This window comes from Myotis nattereri, assembly GCF_964212035.1.
Source record: "Myotis nattereri genome assembly, chromosome: 16".
Taxonomy (NCBI): domain Eukaryota; kingdom Metazoa; phylum Chordata; class Mammalia; order Chiroptera; family Vespertilionidae; genus Myotis; species Myotis nattereri.
In genome coordinates, this window is record NC_138091.1 from 40,249,683 (window position 1) to 40,267,528 (window position 17,846).

The 17,846-nt window shown below is 52.6% G+C and overlaps 1 protein-coding gene across 2 annotated transcripts in view; it reads right to left on the reverse strand.

Annotated features, from left to right (window-relative positions):
• The window catches only part of RGS9 (regulator of G protein signaling 9), a 51,269-nt gene extending 35,982 nt beyond the window's left edge, over positions 1-15,287 (reverse strand). Inside the window, exons 1-7 of one of the 2 annotated variants that reach the window (XM_081109088.1) lie at positions 15,044-15,287; positions 6,749-6,845; positions 2,617-2,667; positions 2,106-2,212; positions 1,852-1,903; positions 1,539-1,597; positions 359-435 (exon numbers count right to left, since the gene is read on the reverse strand). In XM_081109088.1, coding sequence (XP_080965214.1) covers positions 359-435; positions 1,539-1,597; positions 1,852-1,903; positions 2,106-2,212; positions 2,617-2,667; positions 6,749-6,845; positions 15,044-15,100 — 500 coding nt within the window. In that variant the 5' untranslated portion in view covers positions 15,101-15,287. The remainder of the gene's footprint in view (positions 1-358; positions 436-1,538; positions 1,598-1,851; positions 1,904-2,105; positions 2,213-2,616; positions 2,668-6,748; positions 6,846-15,043) is intronic. The other variant, XM_081109089.1, reaches the window with a different exon arrangement.
• Positions 15,288-17,846: the final 2,559 nt, after the last annotated feature.

The following is a 17,846-nucleotide window of genomic DNA, read 5'->3' on the forward strand; positions in this document are numbered from 1 at the left end:
TGTCAAGCAGGCATCCCCTGCCTCCAGACTCTGGTCCTGTCTGCCTAGAACACGACGTCTCCCACCTCGCCACTCCATGCAGCATCACCATCCTTCACCTGGATGCCTCCTACCCAGCCTCCAAGTTCAATGTGGTTTCCACAGCTCCTTCTGCAAAGTCCTGCCTGTGGCTCTCGTCCCACTGCAGCATCACAATCTTCCGCCTGGCCCGCCAGACCGTGTCCCTATATCCCCTATGCCTAGCCCAGTGCTTGAACCATAAACGCCCACTAAAGGGTTATTTTACCAAAAGGACACAAGGGAGGGAGGGAGGGAGGGAGGAAGAACAGCCAGGGGGTCACCAGGACCTTTCACTCACCTGTACTGCTCTTTGGCCTGCATAATGACAAAGTCCCACTTGTAGTTGATTTTTTTGTTCAAGAAATCGTAGTTTTCCTAGGGAAGGAAAACACAGTGAGGACACCGGGGCCCGAGACATCTGCCACGTGCAGTGGGCAGAAAGCCCTACGTCGGCGAGGGCACGCCCCTGGCTTGGCAACAACGAGGCCCAGTCAACGGGCCTTCGCCCGGCCTTGCAAGCTGCTCATTCAAGGTGTAGCACCAAATTCTCAAAAAGCCTTTTTAAAAAATATATGTATCTCAAATCTGATCAGGAAGAAGGGAATACAGTGTGGGGAGGAGCATGGAAACTCAGTACTCAACAACAGAGCATCACAAATCCACAAAGATAAGACCTAACATTGGTATGATGCTGGCTCTTCTAAAAAACACGTTTGTAATGCATAAAACACAGCAGCATTGTTGCCGTCTGCCCAGAAATCAAGCCTTTAGAGAAATATGACTCCTCAAGCCTAAAACAAAAGTTTATGCTATTGCTTTCCCATCACAAACGCAAATTCAAACCTGTTCACCAATTAATATGCATTATCATACATATTAATTCATATCATTGTGGGATAGCAAAGGCTTAAATTATAGCGTGAGAAACTGAAGTTCAACATAGGGAGGCATTCACTTCAGGGAGCTGCTTCTAAATATCCTGATGGATAATGGTCAGATGATGGGTAGATGGATGGAAGGATGGATGGAGGGATGGATAGATGAACAATGGCTAGATGGATGATAGATAAATGGATAAAGGATGGATGGATGGATGGGTGGATGATGGCTGTATGGATGATAGATGGATGAATGGATAAAGGATGGATGGATGGATGGATGGATGGATGGATGGATGGATAGATGATGGACAAATGATGGACAAATGATGGATGGATGGATGGATGGATGGATGGATGGATGGATGGATGGATAGATGATGGACAAATGATGGACAAATGATGGATGGATGGATGGATGATGAATGGATGATAGATTGAACGGACGATAGATGGATAGACGATGGATGACGAATGGATGAACGGATGGATGGATGAGGACACATATGAACGTAGCAATGAGGGAAATGGGGGGAAAGAACAACTCAAGACTATATTCCACTCGAGTGTAATAACCTTGACTTGAACGTATCTCTGTACCTTTTCGTGTTCTTCTAAAACCCCTTTCTTCTTGATATTTCGCTTGGTCAGATAGATGGCTGGGGAAGGAAACAATGACATTTCCATCATCCGGTTTCAGAACCACATCTGCAGGCTCTCTGGGCATGAGGCTGCTGTGCTCGGCCCGGTGGAGAGAACACAGCAGACCCACTCTCTTCCTGCAGGAACACTCCCAATACAGGGGTGTACGGATAGAAAGGTCCCGATGACAGCAAGACAAATGCCACCAAAATGCAGCAAGTAAACAAGCAACACGTTAAGCACTAACAAAGGCATGAGGAGAGGCAGTTACCATAGTCTGTATCTTCAGCTGGCCACTGCTGGGTCGGCCAGAAATACGGCGTCTACGAAAGAAACCAAGAAACCTCGCTTAGACAGTGGGCTCCGACCCAGGAAGGCCCCAGCCATGCGGTTTAACAGATAAAACGTCCTTAGCCCCCTCCACTTATTTCCGAAGTCCTGATCTGTGAGGATGTGAAGCCAAGCAGCTATCTCTTCAGATAAGATTAACCCCACATTAATAGCCACGGTCGGGCCAAGACTCACCTGGAATCGGTAGAGGCTGCCATCGGGCTTGAGAATGAGATTCTTGGGGTCCTGCAGGGGGTAAATGTAGCCATACTTGACGATGAAGTTGCCCAAGTTCTGCGCCTCTGGGGAGAAGCAGCAGAAGCATGGAAGTTAAGAGCAGGGGCCAAAGGCAGAAGCTCACTACCCGGCCCCCACACACAGCACCCCAAACTCCAAAGAAGATGCCTCCGTCCCACCAGCACGTCAATCAAAGAGGGAGGACAGCGTTTCCTGGACTTGGCCGTGGGTGAGTATCAGCTGGGGAACGCGCTAATAGGAGGACCCCCCAGCCAATATTTTGTATGAAACAATTCTGTCCCCCAATTGGATTCTGGTTGTTTTATGCATGAAGGCCTTGTCTGTTCAATTAAAATGTCGATTTCTCAGAGCCCCGGGCTAAGCCTCCACGCAGTCTCTGCCCTGCGGAGATTCTCGCGGGCTGCACGCACAGCAAGCCTCGGTCACCCAGGGCCAGACGAGCTCTCACCCAGACTGGAGATCCAGAGCCGCTGGACGAGCCACTGCAGAACATCACTTCCTGCAAAACAGAAATGTCAGGCCGTCATCAGAGCCTCCTCACACGCCCGCTGGCCTCCTCCCTGCTCAGCTGTGATCACATCCCTCTTCTGCTCAAAACTTTCAGGGACTCCCTTCCTCCACCCACCCACCCACCCCCACTGTGTGCAGTCCAGACCCTGCAGCCCGTAATTCAGGGCCATCCATGATCTGGCTCTGGCCTGGTTTCCCGCTTACCCTCCCCTACACACTCTCCATCTTTACCTCTCTTGTGGTCCTTCTTTTCTTACCTCACAATGATTTGTGCATAGACTCAAGTAGAAAGTAAACAGACGAGGTCTTAACACTGAAAATAATCAGACCCAAGGCAAGCTGTCCATGGCGCTCTAGGTGGAGCCTGGACACATGGGCTAAATCAGAGCCAGGGATGGGAAGAAAAATAGGAGTGGGCTGAGCTAGGGGGCTGGTTCTCCTATGCCTCCCAGTTCCCGGGGGGAAACTCTGAGAGAGCCAGAGACTTCGAACCCTCGTGAAGGTACTTTTATCAAAGCAGGAGGATGGGACAGATTTTAGTAACTCTTTGTAGGGTGAGTTACTGCTTTGGACAGTAGAATGTGGGCTCCATTGTTACTCTTGCCCTGAGTCCTGGGAACAGTGCAGAGTGGAGGCTGGTGTGAAAAAACTAGGGGAGGGAGAGAGAGACAGAGTCGCGGGAGAACATGCACCCCTCCCACCCAGCCCCCCAGGATGCAGATGTATCTAAGGGCCGAAGCAAGCCAAGCTCCACCAACAAGTCCAGAACTGCTGCAGGGCCTCAGGGAAGCTGTGTGCCTCCTACTCAACCTGGACTCTTGCCCCATGCACAGCTCATGCTCCTTTTAGGAGGAGGGCAGCACCATCGCAGAAGAAAGACAAGCGGTCCTGGTACCGAACACCCCAATGCAGACGCCATCTTGCAAACATCATAGACCACCCATCCAGCAACCCCAGCCGCTTTATAAAGGCCACGCTGGTCCCCGGCCTGCATGGCAGCCGGCCCGCAAAAGAGGCCACGAAGGAGCATCAGGGTCGGAGACCCCGCTGCCTGTGTCCTGGTGGCTGGACTGTTGCAAAGGAGGCTTCCCTCCTCGGAGATGGCGAAGGGGCACTTCCTTTGGCGCCTCCAGGAAGGGCCCTTATGCTCCACTCCCACACTCTCTGGGCTTAATTGCCTGCCCACAGCATGGCTGAGGCTGGGCCACCTGTAACTCTTCCCTCCCCATCCACACCCTGGGGCACAATAGCCAGCCTTTACCTCTGTCGGTGCCCACGTGCCCACCATTATTGCTTTCACTGGATTCTCCTCTGTTACTCTTAGCTTTATTCGCCCCTGGTTGGCTGGGCAAAAGCAAACTTCATTTAAAATCCGAGGGCTGGCTGTTTTTATTTTATATTTTTAGTGATTTCAGAGAGGAAAGGAGAGGGAGAGAGGGAGAGAGATAGAAACATCAATGGTGAGAGAGAATCATTGAGCAGGTGCCTCTTGCACACCCCCTACTAGAGATCGAGCCTGCAACCCAGGCATGTGCCCTCGACTAGAATCAAACCCGGGACCCTTCAGTCCGCAGGCTAATGCTTTATCCACTGAGCCAAACTGGCTAGGGCAGTGATGGCGAACCTTTTGAGCTCGGCGTGTCAGCGTTTTGAAAAACCCTAACTTAACTCGGGTGCCGTGTCACATATAGAAATTTTTTGATATTTGCAACCATAGTAAAACAAAGACTTATATTTTTTATGTTTATTTGATATATTTAAATGCCATTTAACAAAGAAAAATCAACCAAAAAAATGAGTTCGCGTGTCACCTCTGACACGCGTGTCATAGGTTCGCCATCACTGGGCTAGGGCAAGGGGAGGACTGGCTGTTTTAAACTTTCCACCCCAAGTCTCATTGAATGCTACACAGTTTATGCAGAGCGAGAGAGAAAGACCCAAATAGACAGCAGACAGATTAGTGCTCTCCACCAAGGAGCCAAGGGTTGTCTCATCCACTTGACTGCTTCCTAAAATAAATCAAATGAGATTACAGGCCACTGGCATCTGTACCACGTGGTCTGTGTGGGCTTCTACATCAGCCATCTTCATCCCCAGAAGTCCTGGGTCACCTGCCATCCGAGGAGATGGATGCCAATTACTCAATTAGCGTGATTAGTGCTGATCTGCAGCTGCAAGACAAGGTCTTCCCTGTGTCCTGTTCCAACAGCCGCTGGGGTTCACCAGCAGGAGGAGCAAGGGGAAGCATGGCAGGGGGGCACCTCATCCGGGAACCGGGTGCACCCCGTGTGCGAGGGAGGGGAGCAGTGAGTGCACACTGAGAGGAATAAGAGTGTGGACACTGGAGTCACATCACTGGGCTCAAGTCCAAGCTCGGCCAACGTAGGAGTCGAGTGACATGGGGACCAGTTGCTGGACCTCTTTGCGTCTCCAGGGCCCCCTCTGCGACATGGGGATGATTGCGTCTTTCCCTAAGTGTACAGTGTATATCAACTGACACAGTGTGGGAAACTGTGAGCCATTGCCACTCCTCCAGCGTCCGCTGTGTGCTGGCCACAGGCACGGTACTATCTCCTTTACTAGTAATTCCTGCACTCATTCTCTGAGACAGGAATTGCCACGCCTGCTTCTAGAATGAGACCATTGAGGTTCGGCTACATCGCTAGAAAAGGCACCCAGCGGATTCAATCCCGGGGAGCCTGACTCAATGTCAAGTGCTAGACCAGGGCTGGTTCACTCATTCAATGGGCTTGTATTAGATCTCTCCCCTGCCCCACAGCTCTGCTAAGCACTGGGGTTACCCAGATGAGCAAGAGGAGATTCTGCCCCTTGAGGGCTTCCGAATCCAGTGGAGAATTCAGGCCAAAACCAGTGACAACCAGGGTGGGAGAACTGCCACGGCTGCATCTTAACCGCTGCGGGAGGCCAGAGGCACCCTGGAAAGTCTGCCCTTTGATCCCTGCTGTTTGGGTGCCCAGGCTGCCCGGGTTCCTAGCCTTTCCCGAGTCTGGCTCATCTGTTTCCCTGTCTTAGGTGAGCTGCCCTGTCACATTCCAATCAATTCCTCGTTTGCTCCAACTAGCCAGGGTGGGTCTTCTGTTGCTGGCACTCAGGGAACCCTGAGTGGCACATGGCTGGTGGGGGGAACCCGTCTTCCAGGCCGTCAGACAGGGAATCAGGAGGCTGGTAGCCAGCTTGCCTCTGCAAAGGCGAGGGCACTTGATGAGAAATTAATAGTCAGGTCGTGGGTGGGGCTCGGGGGGCGAGTGAGGGCTCATGGGGAGCTCAGCACAGGGCGAGGCCCCAGCTGGTGCTGCGAGAAGCTGTCTGCTTCTGCAGCCAATATGCCTCCGTAGGAAACATGCCCTCCACTGCAACCCAAAGCATAAAGCATATGCCACACATGTATCAAAATGCATTCTTACTTTGGGGTTCAGCTCTTTCTGTCCATATCCTCAAAGGATGCTCTGCACCCCTTTGTCCCACACCCAGAGAAAGGACACAGGGGCGCCGTCCCCACAGGGTAGTTAGGAAGGGTCTGAATACAAATTAGAAGGTAGGGGAGGGTAGAACAAAGGCCAGTTTTTTTACTGCCAAATAGTTATTTTCTGCTACCTGATTTCATTAGAGCAAACAAGGCAAACAAACAGTCACAGTAAACGTGTGTTTTTTGAAATGACCCCCTGGTGGAATGGCTTCACAAAGCAACCTTTTGAGTCCTTTTCTCCTCCCTTCCGACCCCCTCTGCAGAAGGGGCCTGGGGCCCAGCAGTCAGCGAACGTATTCTGGAAAGGGCTAGAGGGTAAATACTTTCCATTTTGCGGGCTGTGATACCGTCTCTCTGCACAGCTATTTACATGGTCGTATAAAAACAGCCAACGACAATACATAAGTGGGAATGTGGCCGTGTTCCAATAAAACTTTATTCACAAATATAGGCCGCGGGCCAAATGTGACCACGGGCTGTAGTTCACCAGCGCCCCCCCCCACCCCCCCACCCAACCCCCCCACCCCCCCCCACCCCCGGTGTGGTCTGTTCCAGGACAAGACTACATCACAGGACGGGTTACCTGTCATGGCGTGAGGGATGCTGGTGACCAGGATCTTCTGGTTCTGCATTCGGACCCCCGTCTCCGGGCTCTGCATGTCCTTCACTAGCGCTTCAATCTGCAAGGCAGAAGCAAAGAGTGTGGCTAAGGGGAACCGTGTCAGAGGCTGAGTCGGGCTTTCTGCACGGCACGGAGGGGTCAGGGGACACAAAGATGGGCACACGGAGCGAACCACGTGGGTGGCCCTGAGTAAGGCCACCAGAACTACAGGAGCAGCGTGCTCCCGGCACCGTGCCCGCGCTGTGGGCGTGCCCGGGAGACTCGGCCTGACGTGGAGATGCTGCAGAGACTTTCAGGAGAAGACGGGACTTGACAACAAAGGCTTTTCCTGGACAGCAAGCGGGAGGATGAGCACAGGCTCGGGAGGGTGTGAGAGGGACAGAAAGCAGGGGGAGACGAGGCCGGAGGGTCAGGTGGAGGCCCGGTCCCGGGACCTCGAATGCCACGCCCAGCGTGCGGATTTTGTTCTGAGGGGTGGCATGACCCGGCCTGCGTTTTGGAAACGTGGTCTACGGCAGAGGGAGGACACTGGAGCCTGAAGAAGGCTGCCCCCGTGGAGAAAAGCGGGCGATGTCGTCAAAGCTGTCGCTGTAGTCGGGGCAGGACGTGATGGGGCTTCACCGTGACACGTCCACCCCTCGGTCTATTCTCAACTGAGCCGTCAGAGTGAGTCCTTTCATCATTTTAGAACATGTCACCCCTGTGCTCCAAACCCTGCCAGGGCCATGTCACCCAGAGCCAATGGCCAAGATTCCCTCTCCGAAGTCGGGGCAGCTGTGCTCAGCTGGACCTGTCCTTGTGGAGGGTCGCACCTGAACACCAACCTGTCCGCTCCCCGCACTAAAAGAGCTCAGTGGTCTACCTCTTCCCCTCGATTTAACCAACCTGGTGACATCACCCTTATTCTCCTGCTTTTCATAAAATACACTCTCCAGGCATCTGAACACAGCCCTACATTACAAAGTATGGTTTTGTAATCTCTTAGAATCTAATTAATTGTGTGAAAATGCTTTATAAGGCATGATATGTTATACTGCATAAAGATAAATAAGGACAAAGTCATATAAGCATAAAGATAGATGCTTTATAAGGAGACATATGTTGGTGGTTATTGATGGAATCATTTGTAGCGTTTGTACAATTCATGCATCTTTGAAACTTTGCATGCAGGGCTGTGTTCAGATGCCTGGGAGTAAAAGCCTAGCTCTACTCACCAGTTAAACATATTTATTGATTAAGCACATGTTTATTGAGCATGTATTGCATGCCCAGCACTGTGGAGGATACAACAAAGTAAAAGAGATAGTCCCCATCCTCGGAGAGCTGGGAAGACATCTGTAGGAAAATAGAAATTTAAGATAAACACTAGGGACCTGGGTGACTAAAACGCTCTGTTCAAACCCCTGCTCCAAAGTATACGCTGGATAAATTGCTACATCTCACTGAGACTCATTGCTCTGTCAAACAGAGATTGCAAGTGCCTCGCCATCAGAGGAATGACGTGAAGATTAAATGAGATTGATCACGTAAAGCACTTAGCATTGAGCCATGCACAAAGTCAGCATGTGTTACACGGCAAAGGCAGGCTGAATTTTGCATCAAAAAAATAAGGAGGACACTGACTGGAATAAGAACCAGGAAGAAGAGGAGGCTGAGATGATGAAAAAGCAGTGTGCATGGAGAGAGTAGGGTTTCCCTAGACGGGGAGGGAGGCTGTGCTCCAAGAGGCGGGAGGGAGAGGGGAATGACAAGGCCCTGGCTTCTCCACGCAGGAAAGCGAGGACATTGAACTGGGAACCTTTGCAGTCCACTGTTGATGCGAATGCAAAATGAAAACAGTATGGCGGTTCCTCCAGAAATTACCCGGAATTGCCATACCACCCAGCAACCCCGCCTCTGGGTATTTATCAGGAAGAACTGACCTCAGGATCTCGCAGAGCTATGAGCACTCCCATGTTCACTGCAGCATAACTCACTGCGGCCAAGATGCGAAAACAACCTGTGTCCCCTGATGGATGGGCAGATACAGAAAACGTGGCACGTGCACACCATGGAATACTTCTCAGCCTTTTGAAAAAACAGGAATTCTGCCACATGCGACAACCCGGACGAACCTGGGGGACATTTTGCTGAGTGACATAAGCCAGTCACAGAAAGCCTGCATGCTTCCTCTTATGTGAAGTGTCTAACACGCAAAATAAAAGCATGGAGGGAGGGGATTAGGGAGTGGCTAGGAAAAGGGCATAAAGTTTCAGTTAAGCAACCTGGATAGAGTCTAGGGATCTGCTCTACAGTATCGTAAAGGTAACCATACTGTTCGTGCACTAAAAGTTCCCGTATGAAGGGTTCCACCACAATGAAATAAATGTTAAAAACAGCATGAGCGCCCTGCCTGGCTGCTCAGTGGTTAGAGCATCGGCCACTTGGGAATTCAATTCCTTGTCAAGGTACCTCGGACCTCCATTGCAGGTTGAGTCCCCGGCCCTAGTCCAGGTGCATGCGGGAAGCAACCCAACCATGTGTCTCTCTCGGGGCAATGTTTCTCTCTCTCTCTCTCTCCCCCTCCTCCCTTCCTTCTATTCTCTCTAAAAATCAATGGGAAAAAATATCCTCAGGTGAGGATTAAAAAAAGATATAGCATTAGAGCAGTGGTTCTCAACTTTCTGGCCCTTTAAACACAGTTCCTCATGTTGTGACTCAACTATAAAATTCTTTTCGTTGCTACTTCATAACTGTAATGTTGCTACTGTTATGAATTGTCATGTCAATATCTGATATGCAGGATGGTCTTAGGCGACCCCTGTGAAAGGGTCGTTCGACCACCAAAGGGGTCGCGACTCACAGGTTGAGAACCGCTGCATTAAAGAGAGATGAACCCAGCTGCACTGGAGGGGGGAATCGTGCCGAGGAACCCCGATTTGGACAGATTAGACCTGCCCCCTGCCCCTCGGCCAGCCACTCCTGCAGCTGGAAGGCTCCCACCTCCCCAAGGAGGGAAGGGCGTGGGACGAGGTCCTGAGTCACTGCTGAGGGCTGAGCGTCCACTTTCAATCTGTTGCTAAACCAGCATCTTGAGAAACAACCAGGATCAAGGGCATGGTCAAGGTCGCTCTGGGCACAGTGCCAGAGGCTCAGCCAGCGAGCAAGACTGGCCGGGCCCCAGGGGGTGCCTGGGGCTCCTCGTGCAAGACTGACTGTGGGCTGGCTTCCTCGGGAGGACGCTTTCCTGACTCACAGGCTTGTTCTGGGATGGAAACTTCATTTCCGCTCCATCGGAGCCTCGGCCCTTGGTCTGCAATGTCTAGGCCTGGCAGTATCTCAGGCCACTGGGTCAGCAGAGCGGCCACAGCAGGGAGGGGAGCTAAGAGGCGCCCCAGGAAGGTGTGGGGGGCTGGGAGGTGGCCTCACTCCCCCTGGACATGGCCAGGGGACCCAGGAGCCACAGGTTGCAGGAGCCACTCCTTCCAAGTTCTCAACTAACCATGAGCTGTGGGGTCAAATGCCACTTCGAGACGTGCCTGACTCTGTGGCATGAGGGCCTGCCAGGTGAGATCCCACATTTATTTTAAAATGGGTTTTAGATGAAACAGCAGCATTTCGAGGGAACAGAGGGCCCCGATATTGGAGAAGAAGTAGAAACCCGCCCTACAAGTTGGAAACCGGAGTTTCCCTGAGAGAGAAAGTCAGGGAATCTGATCCCTTCTCTTCGCATTAAAAAAAAGTAATAATAAATTAAAACCTAGTTATAAAGAGCTTGAAAATAACCTTCAGAGGAGGAATAATGAGAGCTATTTTTACAGCACAATGCGGGAGTCAGGTTTCTCTCTGGCAGGTGCATCACCCTCCCCAGAAGGGAGGGGGCACACAGGGACCCCGAGAACGTTCTGAGGGTCTCCCAGCCACTCAGCGAGGAAAGGCTAGGACTCCGGCCGGTGGCACCGCCTCTGAGAAACCCTGTTAGGGGTGAACCGCGCCCCCTCCAAACGCATATGTTGAATCCTCACCCCCAGGACCTCGGAATGTGACTCCATTTGGACAGAGGGTCTTTAAGAAGGTGACGGAACCCGGCCGGCGTGGCTCCGTGGTTGAGTGTTGACCTATGAACCAGGAGGTCATGGTTCGGTTCCCGGTCAGGGCACATGCCCGGGTGGCGGGCTCAATCCCAGTGTGGGGCGTGCAGGAAGCAGCCAGTCAACGATTCTCTCTCATCATTGCCATTTCTCTCTCTCCCTCTCCCTTCCTCTCTGAAATCAATAAAAATATATTTTTTAAATAAACGCAGTAACGGAGCTCAAATGAGGCCGTTACTGGGGCTCCAACTCCGTTACGACCGGTGTCCTTTCCAGAAGAGGAAGTTAGGACACAGACGCCCGCAGAGGGAAGACCACGCGAGGACACGGGAGAAAGCAGCCGATGGCGGCCCAGGACAGCGGCCGCACACGAAGCCAACCCCGCCAGCACCACGATCTCCAGCCCTGTGAGCACAAGGTGCCCCTGGTTCCGGCCACCCAGCCGGTGGCACTTGGCCACGGCAGCCCACGCAGGCGAAGGTTTGCTTTGGTCTCTGTGTTGCCAACTTCCGTCCGGCGGGCGGTCCTCTAGGAATGAGGGAGAGGATGGCCATCCCACCCCCAATGTCAGTGCCCACTCCGAACCAGACTCAGCTCCCGGCGCCTCCCGGGAGCCACGCCGCCTTCCCAGGCAACGCGGAAATGCCACAGAACCAGAACCAGGCTGAGCTGGGCCCCGCCTGACCCCATGTTGGGGGCCGGGGTGGAGGGGTGTCGGGCCCACGTTGCTTCTCTCAGATGCCAACGTGCTGTGGTGTGACTGGCGGCGTGACAGGGAACCCCCACATCACGAAGGAGCAGAAATGATGGCTTTGACGGCCGCCGCATCCCACCCTCCACACCCACGCCCGAGCCTCGCATTAAGGACCTGTCACTCATGCGCAAGATCTGTGGGGCTGGAATTTTCCTTTCAGCCAAGGAAGGCTCCCAGGGGGATGATAATCATCAGTACTTTCCTGTACACAGATGGGGACAGCGACCCAGGACCAGGAGGTGATTTTGCAACAAAGCGGAAGGGGCTCCTGCTAATGCGTCTGACCACACGGAGGCCCGCTGACCTCCCGGCCATCTGACCGCCACGTCCGGAAGACCCTCGAAAGCGCCATCCCCGCATCGGGGCTCACAGTCTTTCCCCCAAACCTGCTCTTTACACCCTGGTCAAAAGCCCAAGGCGCGTCCTAGGTGGCCCCGGCCAGTAGTGGCCAACTTCTGTTGACTCTGCTTTTGTGTCTGACGTGTCTCCTCTCTGGCCCCCATCCTGGCTCTCAGGCTCTGCCCACCTGGCATCTGCACTTTGAAATGTATCCTCCAGCTGAGGTGCCACCGACACCTGGGAAGATCACTCTGGGCTGTGGGGCTGGCTGCCTTTGCAGGAATCCTGCCTGTGCCCACAAGATGCCCATAGCATCCCCCTCCCCAGCGGTGACACCCTAAAATGTCTCCAGAGTTCTCAAATGTCCCGGGGGCTTTCACCTTAGCTGTGCGTTCAAATCACTTGAGAAGCTCTATTGAAAAGACCTATGTTGCCCGGCTGGTGTGGCTCAGTTGGTTAGAGCATCATGCCAACATGCCAAGATGGCGGGTTTGATCCCCAGTCAGGGCATATACAAGAATCAACCAATGATTGCATAAACAAGTGGAACAAGTTGATGTTTCTCCCTCTCAAAAAAAAAAAAAAAATCAATTAGCCCAGCTGGGGTGGCTCAGTGGTTGAGGTTTGACCTATGAACCAGGAGGTCATGGTTTGATTCCCAGGTTTCAGGCTTGATCCCTAGTAGGGGGCATGCAGAAGGCAGCCAATCAATGATTCTCTCTCATCATTGATGTTTCTATCCCTCTCCCTCCTTCTCCTTTCCTCTCTGAAATCAATAAAAATACGTTTTTTTAAAAAAGCAATTTAAAAAGCCAATGCTTGGGCTCTACCCGACTTAATTACTTAATTACCTCTTAAGTGAACAGAAACTCTAAGGATGGTAACTTGAGAGCAATATTTCTCCAAGTGCAGCCAGGGTAGAGAAGAACTCATACCCTCTCATCAGAATCATCTTCCTAACCTGTAAACCAACTCATTTTATTCATCTCTGATTTTAACACATCAAACAGCTTCTCCCTGAACACAGAGAGCATCTGACTCCTCAGCACAACATTCGAAGCCCCCAGTTCTGGGCCCTTCTCTCCAGCCTTCCTGTCCGTCAGCCTCCTGCTCACGACGGACCATCCCAACCCCTGGTGAGTCTGCAAACCATCATGCTATTTCACATGTCCATGTTTAATAATGCCACTGTGTTCAGGAATAAATGAGATGGTGTATGTAAGGCCCCCGTTGGGGAATACAACATACTTCATGAACATTCCTTGACTGTTTCTCTGAGAAGTTGATGACAGTTACACACAGGTCCACATGCCTTTAGCCTGGGTCCTTCAGAGGGCTGGACATCTAGTTCAGCAGGTTCATAGCTAGGGATCCCCTGGCACGGGCTCTTGAGACCTGCTCTGCACACCTTGATTCTATCCTTCCTCCTGCTCTCGGGAGCTATGTGACCTGGTGAGGACCTCAGTAACAAGGTGGAGGAGGGTGAGGCTGGGGTGGAGGAAGGGGAGGCTGGGGTGGAGGAGGGTGAGGCTGGGGTGGAGGAAGGGGAGGCTGGGGTGGAGGAGGGTGAGGCTGGGGTGGAGGAAGGGGAGGCTGGGGTGGAGGAGGGTGAGGCTGGGGTGGAAGTGGTGGAGAGTGGGGGGGTGAAGGGGGAGGCTGGGGTGGAAGAGATGAGAGTGCAATGGTTAGGGGAGAGGCTGGCAACCAGACTCCAGTCAGAAGGCCAAGGTAAAGAGCGGAGGCTCTGCTAGACAGCAGCCATGATGGCAAGAACGTCTGAGATTCAGAAGACACGGAGAGCATCTCCAGACCATTCCTCCCCGAGCCTCTGAGCCTGCCTGTCTGGGGGCGGAAGAGGGCAGTCTTGGGGAACCCTGGAGGATGACCATGGCTTTCAGATAGGGGGTTTTGGTGGTCTCCTCTGCTTTCAGGAACAGGTGTCTGCCATATCGGCTCTCGGGGTCCTTTCTGACAACCTTCCACCTATTTTGTGGATGAGCCTCACACCTCCACTACCTGGATACAAGCACAAGCTCCTAGAAGTGGGCGGAGGGGTGTGACCAGCGGTCCAGCACGCCCGGCACTGTCCAGGTTACAGCATTGATCGTCCCAGGCAAATCAGGACAGTTGGGCACTGACTACACCCACGTACTCAGCTCCAGGGGCTCAGGGCTCCACTTGTCACCGAGCATTCGGCTAATTCCACTCAACAAGATAAGCCTCAGATGGTGGACACGGTGCCGTGGAAAGCGGCTGTGGATGGAAGGAAGGGTGGACAAGTGACCTAGGGCCTCAGCCCCTGACGATCGCTTCAGACACTGGTTATCTGAAGAGTTCACAACAAAATGAGCCACTGTTTCCAAACACATCGCCCCAGCAAGACGCATTTTACCTCCCCCACAACCACACAACAGCCTGTGTCTGGCCACCTGGTCTGAGAAAGTCTGTGGCCGAAGAGAAAAGGTTCTGACTTCTGCTGCCAGCACAGAGACCGGAGATAAGCAGATACACATGTTCCAATGGGGGGGTCTGGGGGTGCTGGGAGTGGGGTGTCCTTTATCCTACAAATATATCATTGCGTGATCGATGCGTACACAGTCACCCCCCCCCACACACACACACACACACACACACACACTCACTCACTCACACACTTTACAATACTGTAGTTGGGGATCCGAAAAATAGCCCCCAAAATGTTGATTTAATATCTGGGTGCCTTATAACAAGATCCAGAGATGGCCTTGCAGGTGACAGCCTGGGCTGAACTGCCTCGGGCAGGGCACCCTCCTCTCCTGAGTAACAGGTAGTTCTGAGCCTGCAGCAGACCATCGCCCCTGGCTCCTGGTCTCCACTACAGACAGGTTACATGGAAACCTAATGATGATAGTGTTTAACACACACACACACACACACACACACACACACACACACTGCAAAGAAGTCCTTTCATAGCAGCAGCAGCATTAACGGACCACAAGGGATGCCCTCCGCTTCTGCCCACACGCGCTGAGCCGGTCCAGCATCTCCGGGGACACTTCTCAGAGTTGGGTCCCCGCGCACCCCCCAGGCCCAGGTGGCAGACCAGCTTACCTTCTGGAGAAATGCCATCCTCGGCCTGTACTGCTGGCCTTGGTGCCGGATTGTCATCCTGGACCCTGGATGAATTCAGAACCAGAACACCACAGGGAGAGAAGAGGAGAGGCCCGCAAGTGAAAGGGCCAGCGTGCCTCGCACACACCCTGAAGCCCAAGAGGAGGTGGGGGGAGCCGGAGAGCGCGGGGCGGGGCGGCTGCTGCCTGCAGCGCCCCTTTACTCGCGCTGAGCTCCCGCCCCTGGGGAGCAGCTGGAATCCGCGCCAGCCAATCAGCGAGCCGCGCCGCGGGCTCATTAGCATGCGCTGCGCTAGCGTTCACCTGCCGCCAGGGGGCGGTGTGTGGCTCTGCCGGAACCCAGCAGAGCCTCAGGTGAGACCCGAGTGGGAGGGTCTGTCACGAGAAGGGGCCTTTCAACTCCGCTCCATTCGGAACAGAGTTATGTGCAGAAGTGAGACACGCCAACCTCACTAATAAGCGCGGTGGGAAACACAGTTCCTCTCCCAGCTCTGCCGTAGCCAGCTGGGCAACCTTGGGCAAGTTCCTTAAAGTCTCTAGGTCTCAATTTCCTTATCTGAAAAGTAAAAAAGTGAGATCATATCCAGCAGAATGATTGGGTATATCATCGAATGGGGAAGTGTGTAATACAGTGCTTGGCCCTCAAGGAATGTTTAAAAGTGTTTGGCGGCGGGGGGGGGGGGGGGGGGGAGGGGTGTTGCAAAATGATCAGTGGAATTGGCGAGATGTTGGTTAATAAAAGAAAGGAAGTGAAGAAGAAAGAGAAGTCCATTGTAGTCCCTGCTACTGGGCCAGCTGCCTGGTCTAAGCAAGTTCTATGTCACTGCTCTGGTCCTTGGTGTTTCCATAGCTAGAAAATGAATGGGTGACCCTCCTACGCCATCATCAGAACCCTTCGTGGCTTGTCATACAAAGCGCCTTTTCTGTGTGCACAAGTTGGATGGCTATTGATTGTAGCGGATAAAATGTTCAAGTTGGAAAAGAACAGAGGGATTTGCCTCAGGAAGGCACGGTCACCATGTCCCTGTGCAGTGGTTCTTACCTATATTTTTGGAGGTGCATCCCTGTAAGAATCTGCTATGGACTCTCTCTCAGGCAACATGGCTGTGTGTGCCTCTTTACAAATCCTCACACATATCTTGAGTCTTTGTTTCTTGTAACCAAAAGGGTCAAACATGTAGTGTGATGTTAAAAGTTAATGACTGTGTTCTGGAGGAAAAAATTATTTATTTACTTCACCTATTCATTTAAACAACGAATGTATTATATGTCAGGCATTGTGCTAGAGTCAGGAATTCACAGCAGTATATGATCCAATTCCTGTCTCGAGGAGCTCACAGGTGAATGAGGCAAATTATAAACAGAATCTATTTATAATGGCGATGCAGTCAACACAATGCTGGACTTTGTTGCAGGGCACCTTTCCCAGCCAGAGTGGAAGAGAAGATCAGGAAGACTTCCTGGAGGAGGAGTCTTTAAGGAAGATGGAGAGTTAACCAGGTGAAAAGGGATAAATGCAGGTACATCACAGAGAACAGCACAGAATGGGCATGGAGGCAAGATCAGCATGATCAGAAATTCCTTGGACACAACATCCTGTGAGGTTGGGAAGATGGAGATAGGGATCAGACAGTGGTTGGCTTTGATAGGGGTGGGGAGGTGGAGAGTTTCGGTCAGGGATTACATGGACATATGGAACTGTCTGAAGTGACGAAGGTTGTATATCTTGATGGGAGTGGTGGTTACAGAGGTAAGTTTGTCAGAACTCATCCAACTGTCTTCTTAAAAAATCTGGGAGCATAACATTGCATGTAAACTACCCTTCAGGGAAAGGATCAGCCCCAAAAGCAAATACTATCTTGCAACATGACAGAGGGACATAGTGCTAAAAGGAAATCCTCCTGTGACTCCGTCAGGTAAATGGACTCCCCATCATCATCACCATCGTCACTCTACTCCTCCGCGTCCTCCTCATCAGCAGAAGGGTGTGACTCAGGACCTGGATTGGGGTCATGCTGCCCTGGACACACTGTACAATGTGACCAACATGGACCTTGCCCCCTGTAGGATAAACGTCATCCTGGCACAATTGTGTGGCCATCCACCCAGGTCTAAAGTCACCCCCGGTCAGCTCAGCCACTGACTTCAGTTCCCTGTGCTGAGTGCTGAGGGGATACGGCCTGAAAAGACTCGGGAGGATAAACACCCCAACTCTCTCTCTCCTCCTGCTGCCTCCCATTGTCCAGTCCAGACCGGAAGCCTGGGTGATGCAGTCTGTCAGGGGCAGCCTCCTGGGACACAGAGTGGGGCAGAGGAGGGCGAAGGATCCGGGTGGAGGGGACTCGGCACGGCCCGCGGCAAACCCTGCCGGAGCAGCACAGCAGCTTAAATGCCTCTGGCGGTGCGGACTCCCAGGGTAGAGTCCTCAGGGTTGACCCTGTGTCCCCAGGCACCTCGGGCAGCTCGGTAACCGCACCTCCTGCCCCTGGACAGGCATCTCCCAGACTCGGAAAGAAATCATGTTGCATTCGTCTGTCTCCCAGAGCCACTGCCCCTACTCCACCCCCACTGCCGTTTGCATTTCACATCATTCTCTCTCGTCTGAATTTGTTACACTTGTGTATTACATTTGCTGTTCTAAAACAATCATACAGAGGGAAAATAAGGGAAAATAACCGCTTAGATGCATGCACGTTTCTTCCTAACTCCTGCTAGAGAGGCAAGAGCTCAGGGAAGCATACTCCGGCAGGAAAACCAGGGGCCCTGTTGGCTACCCAGCCAGC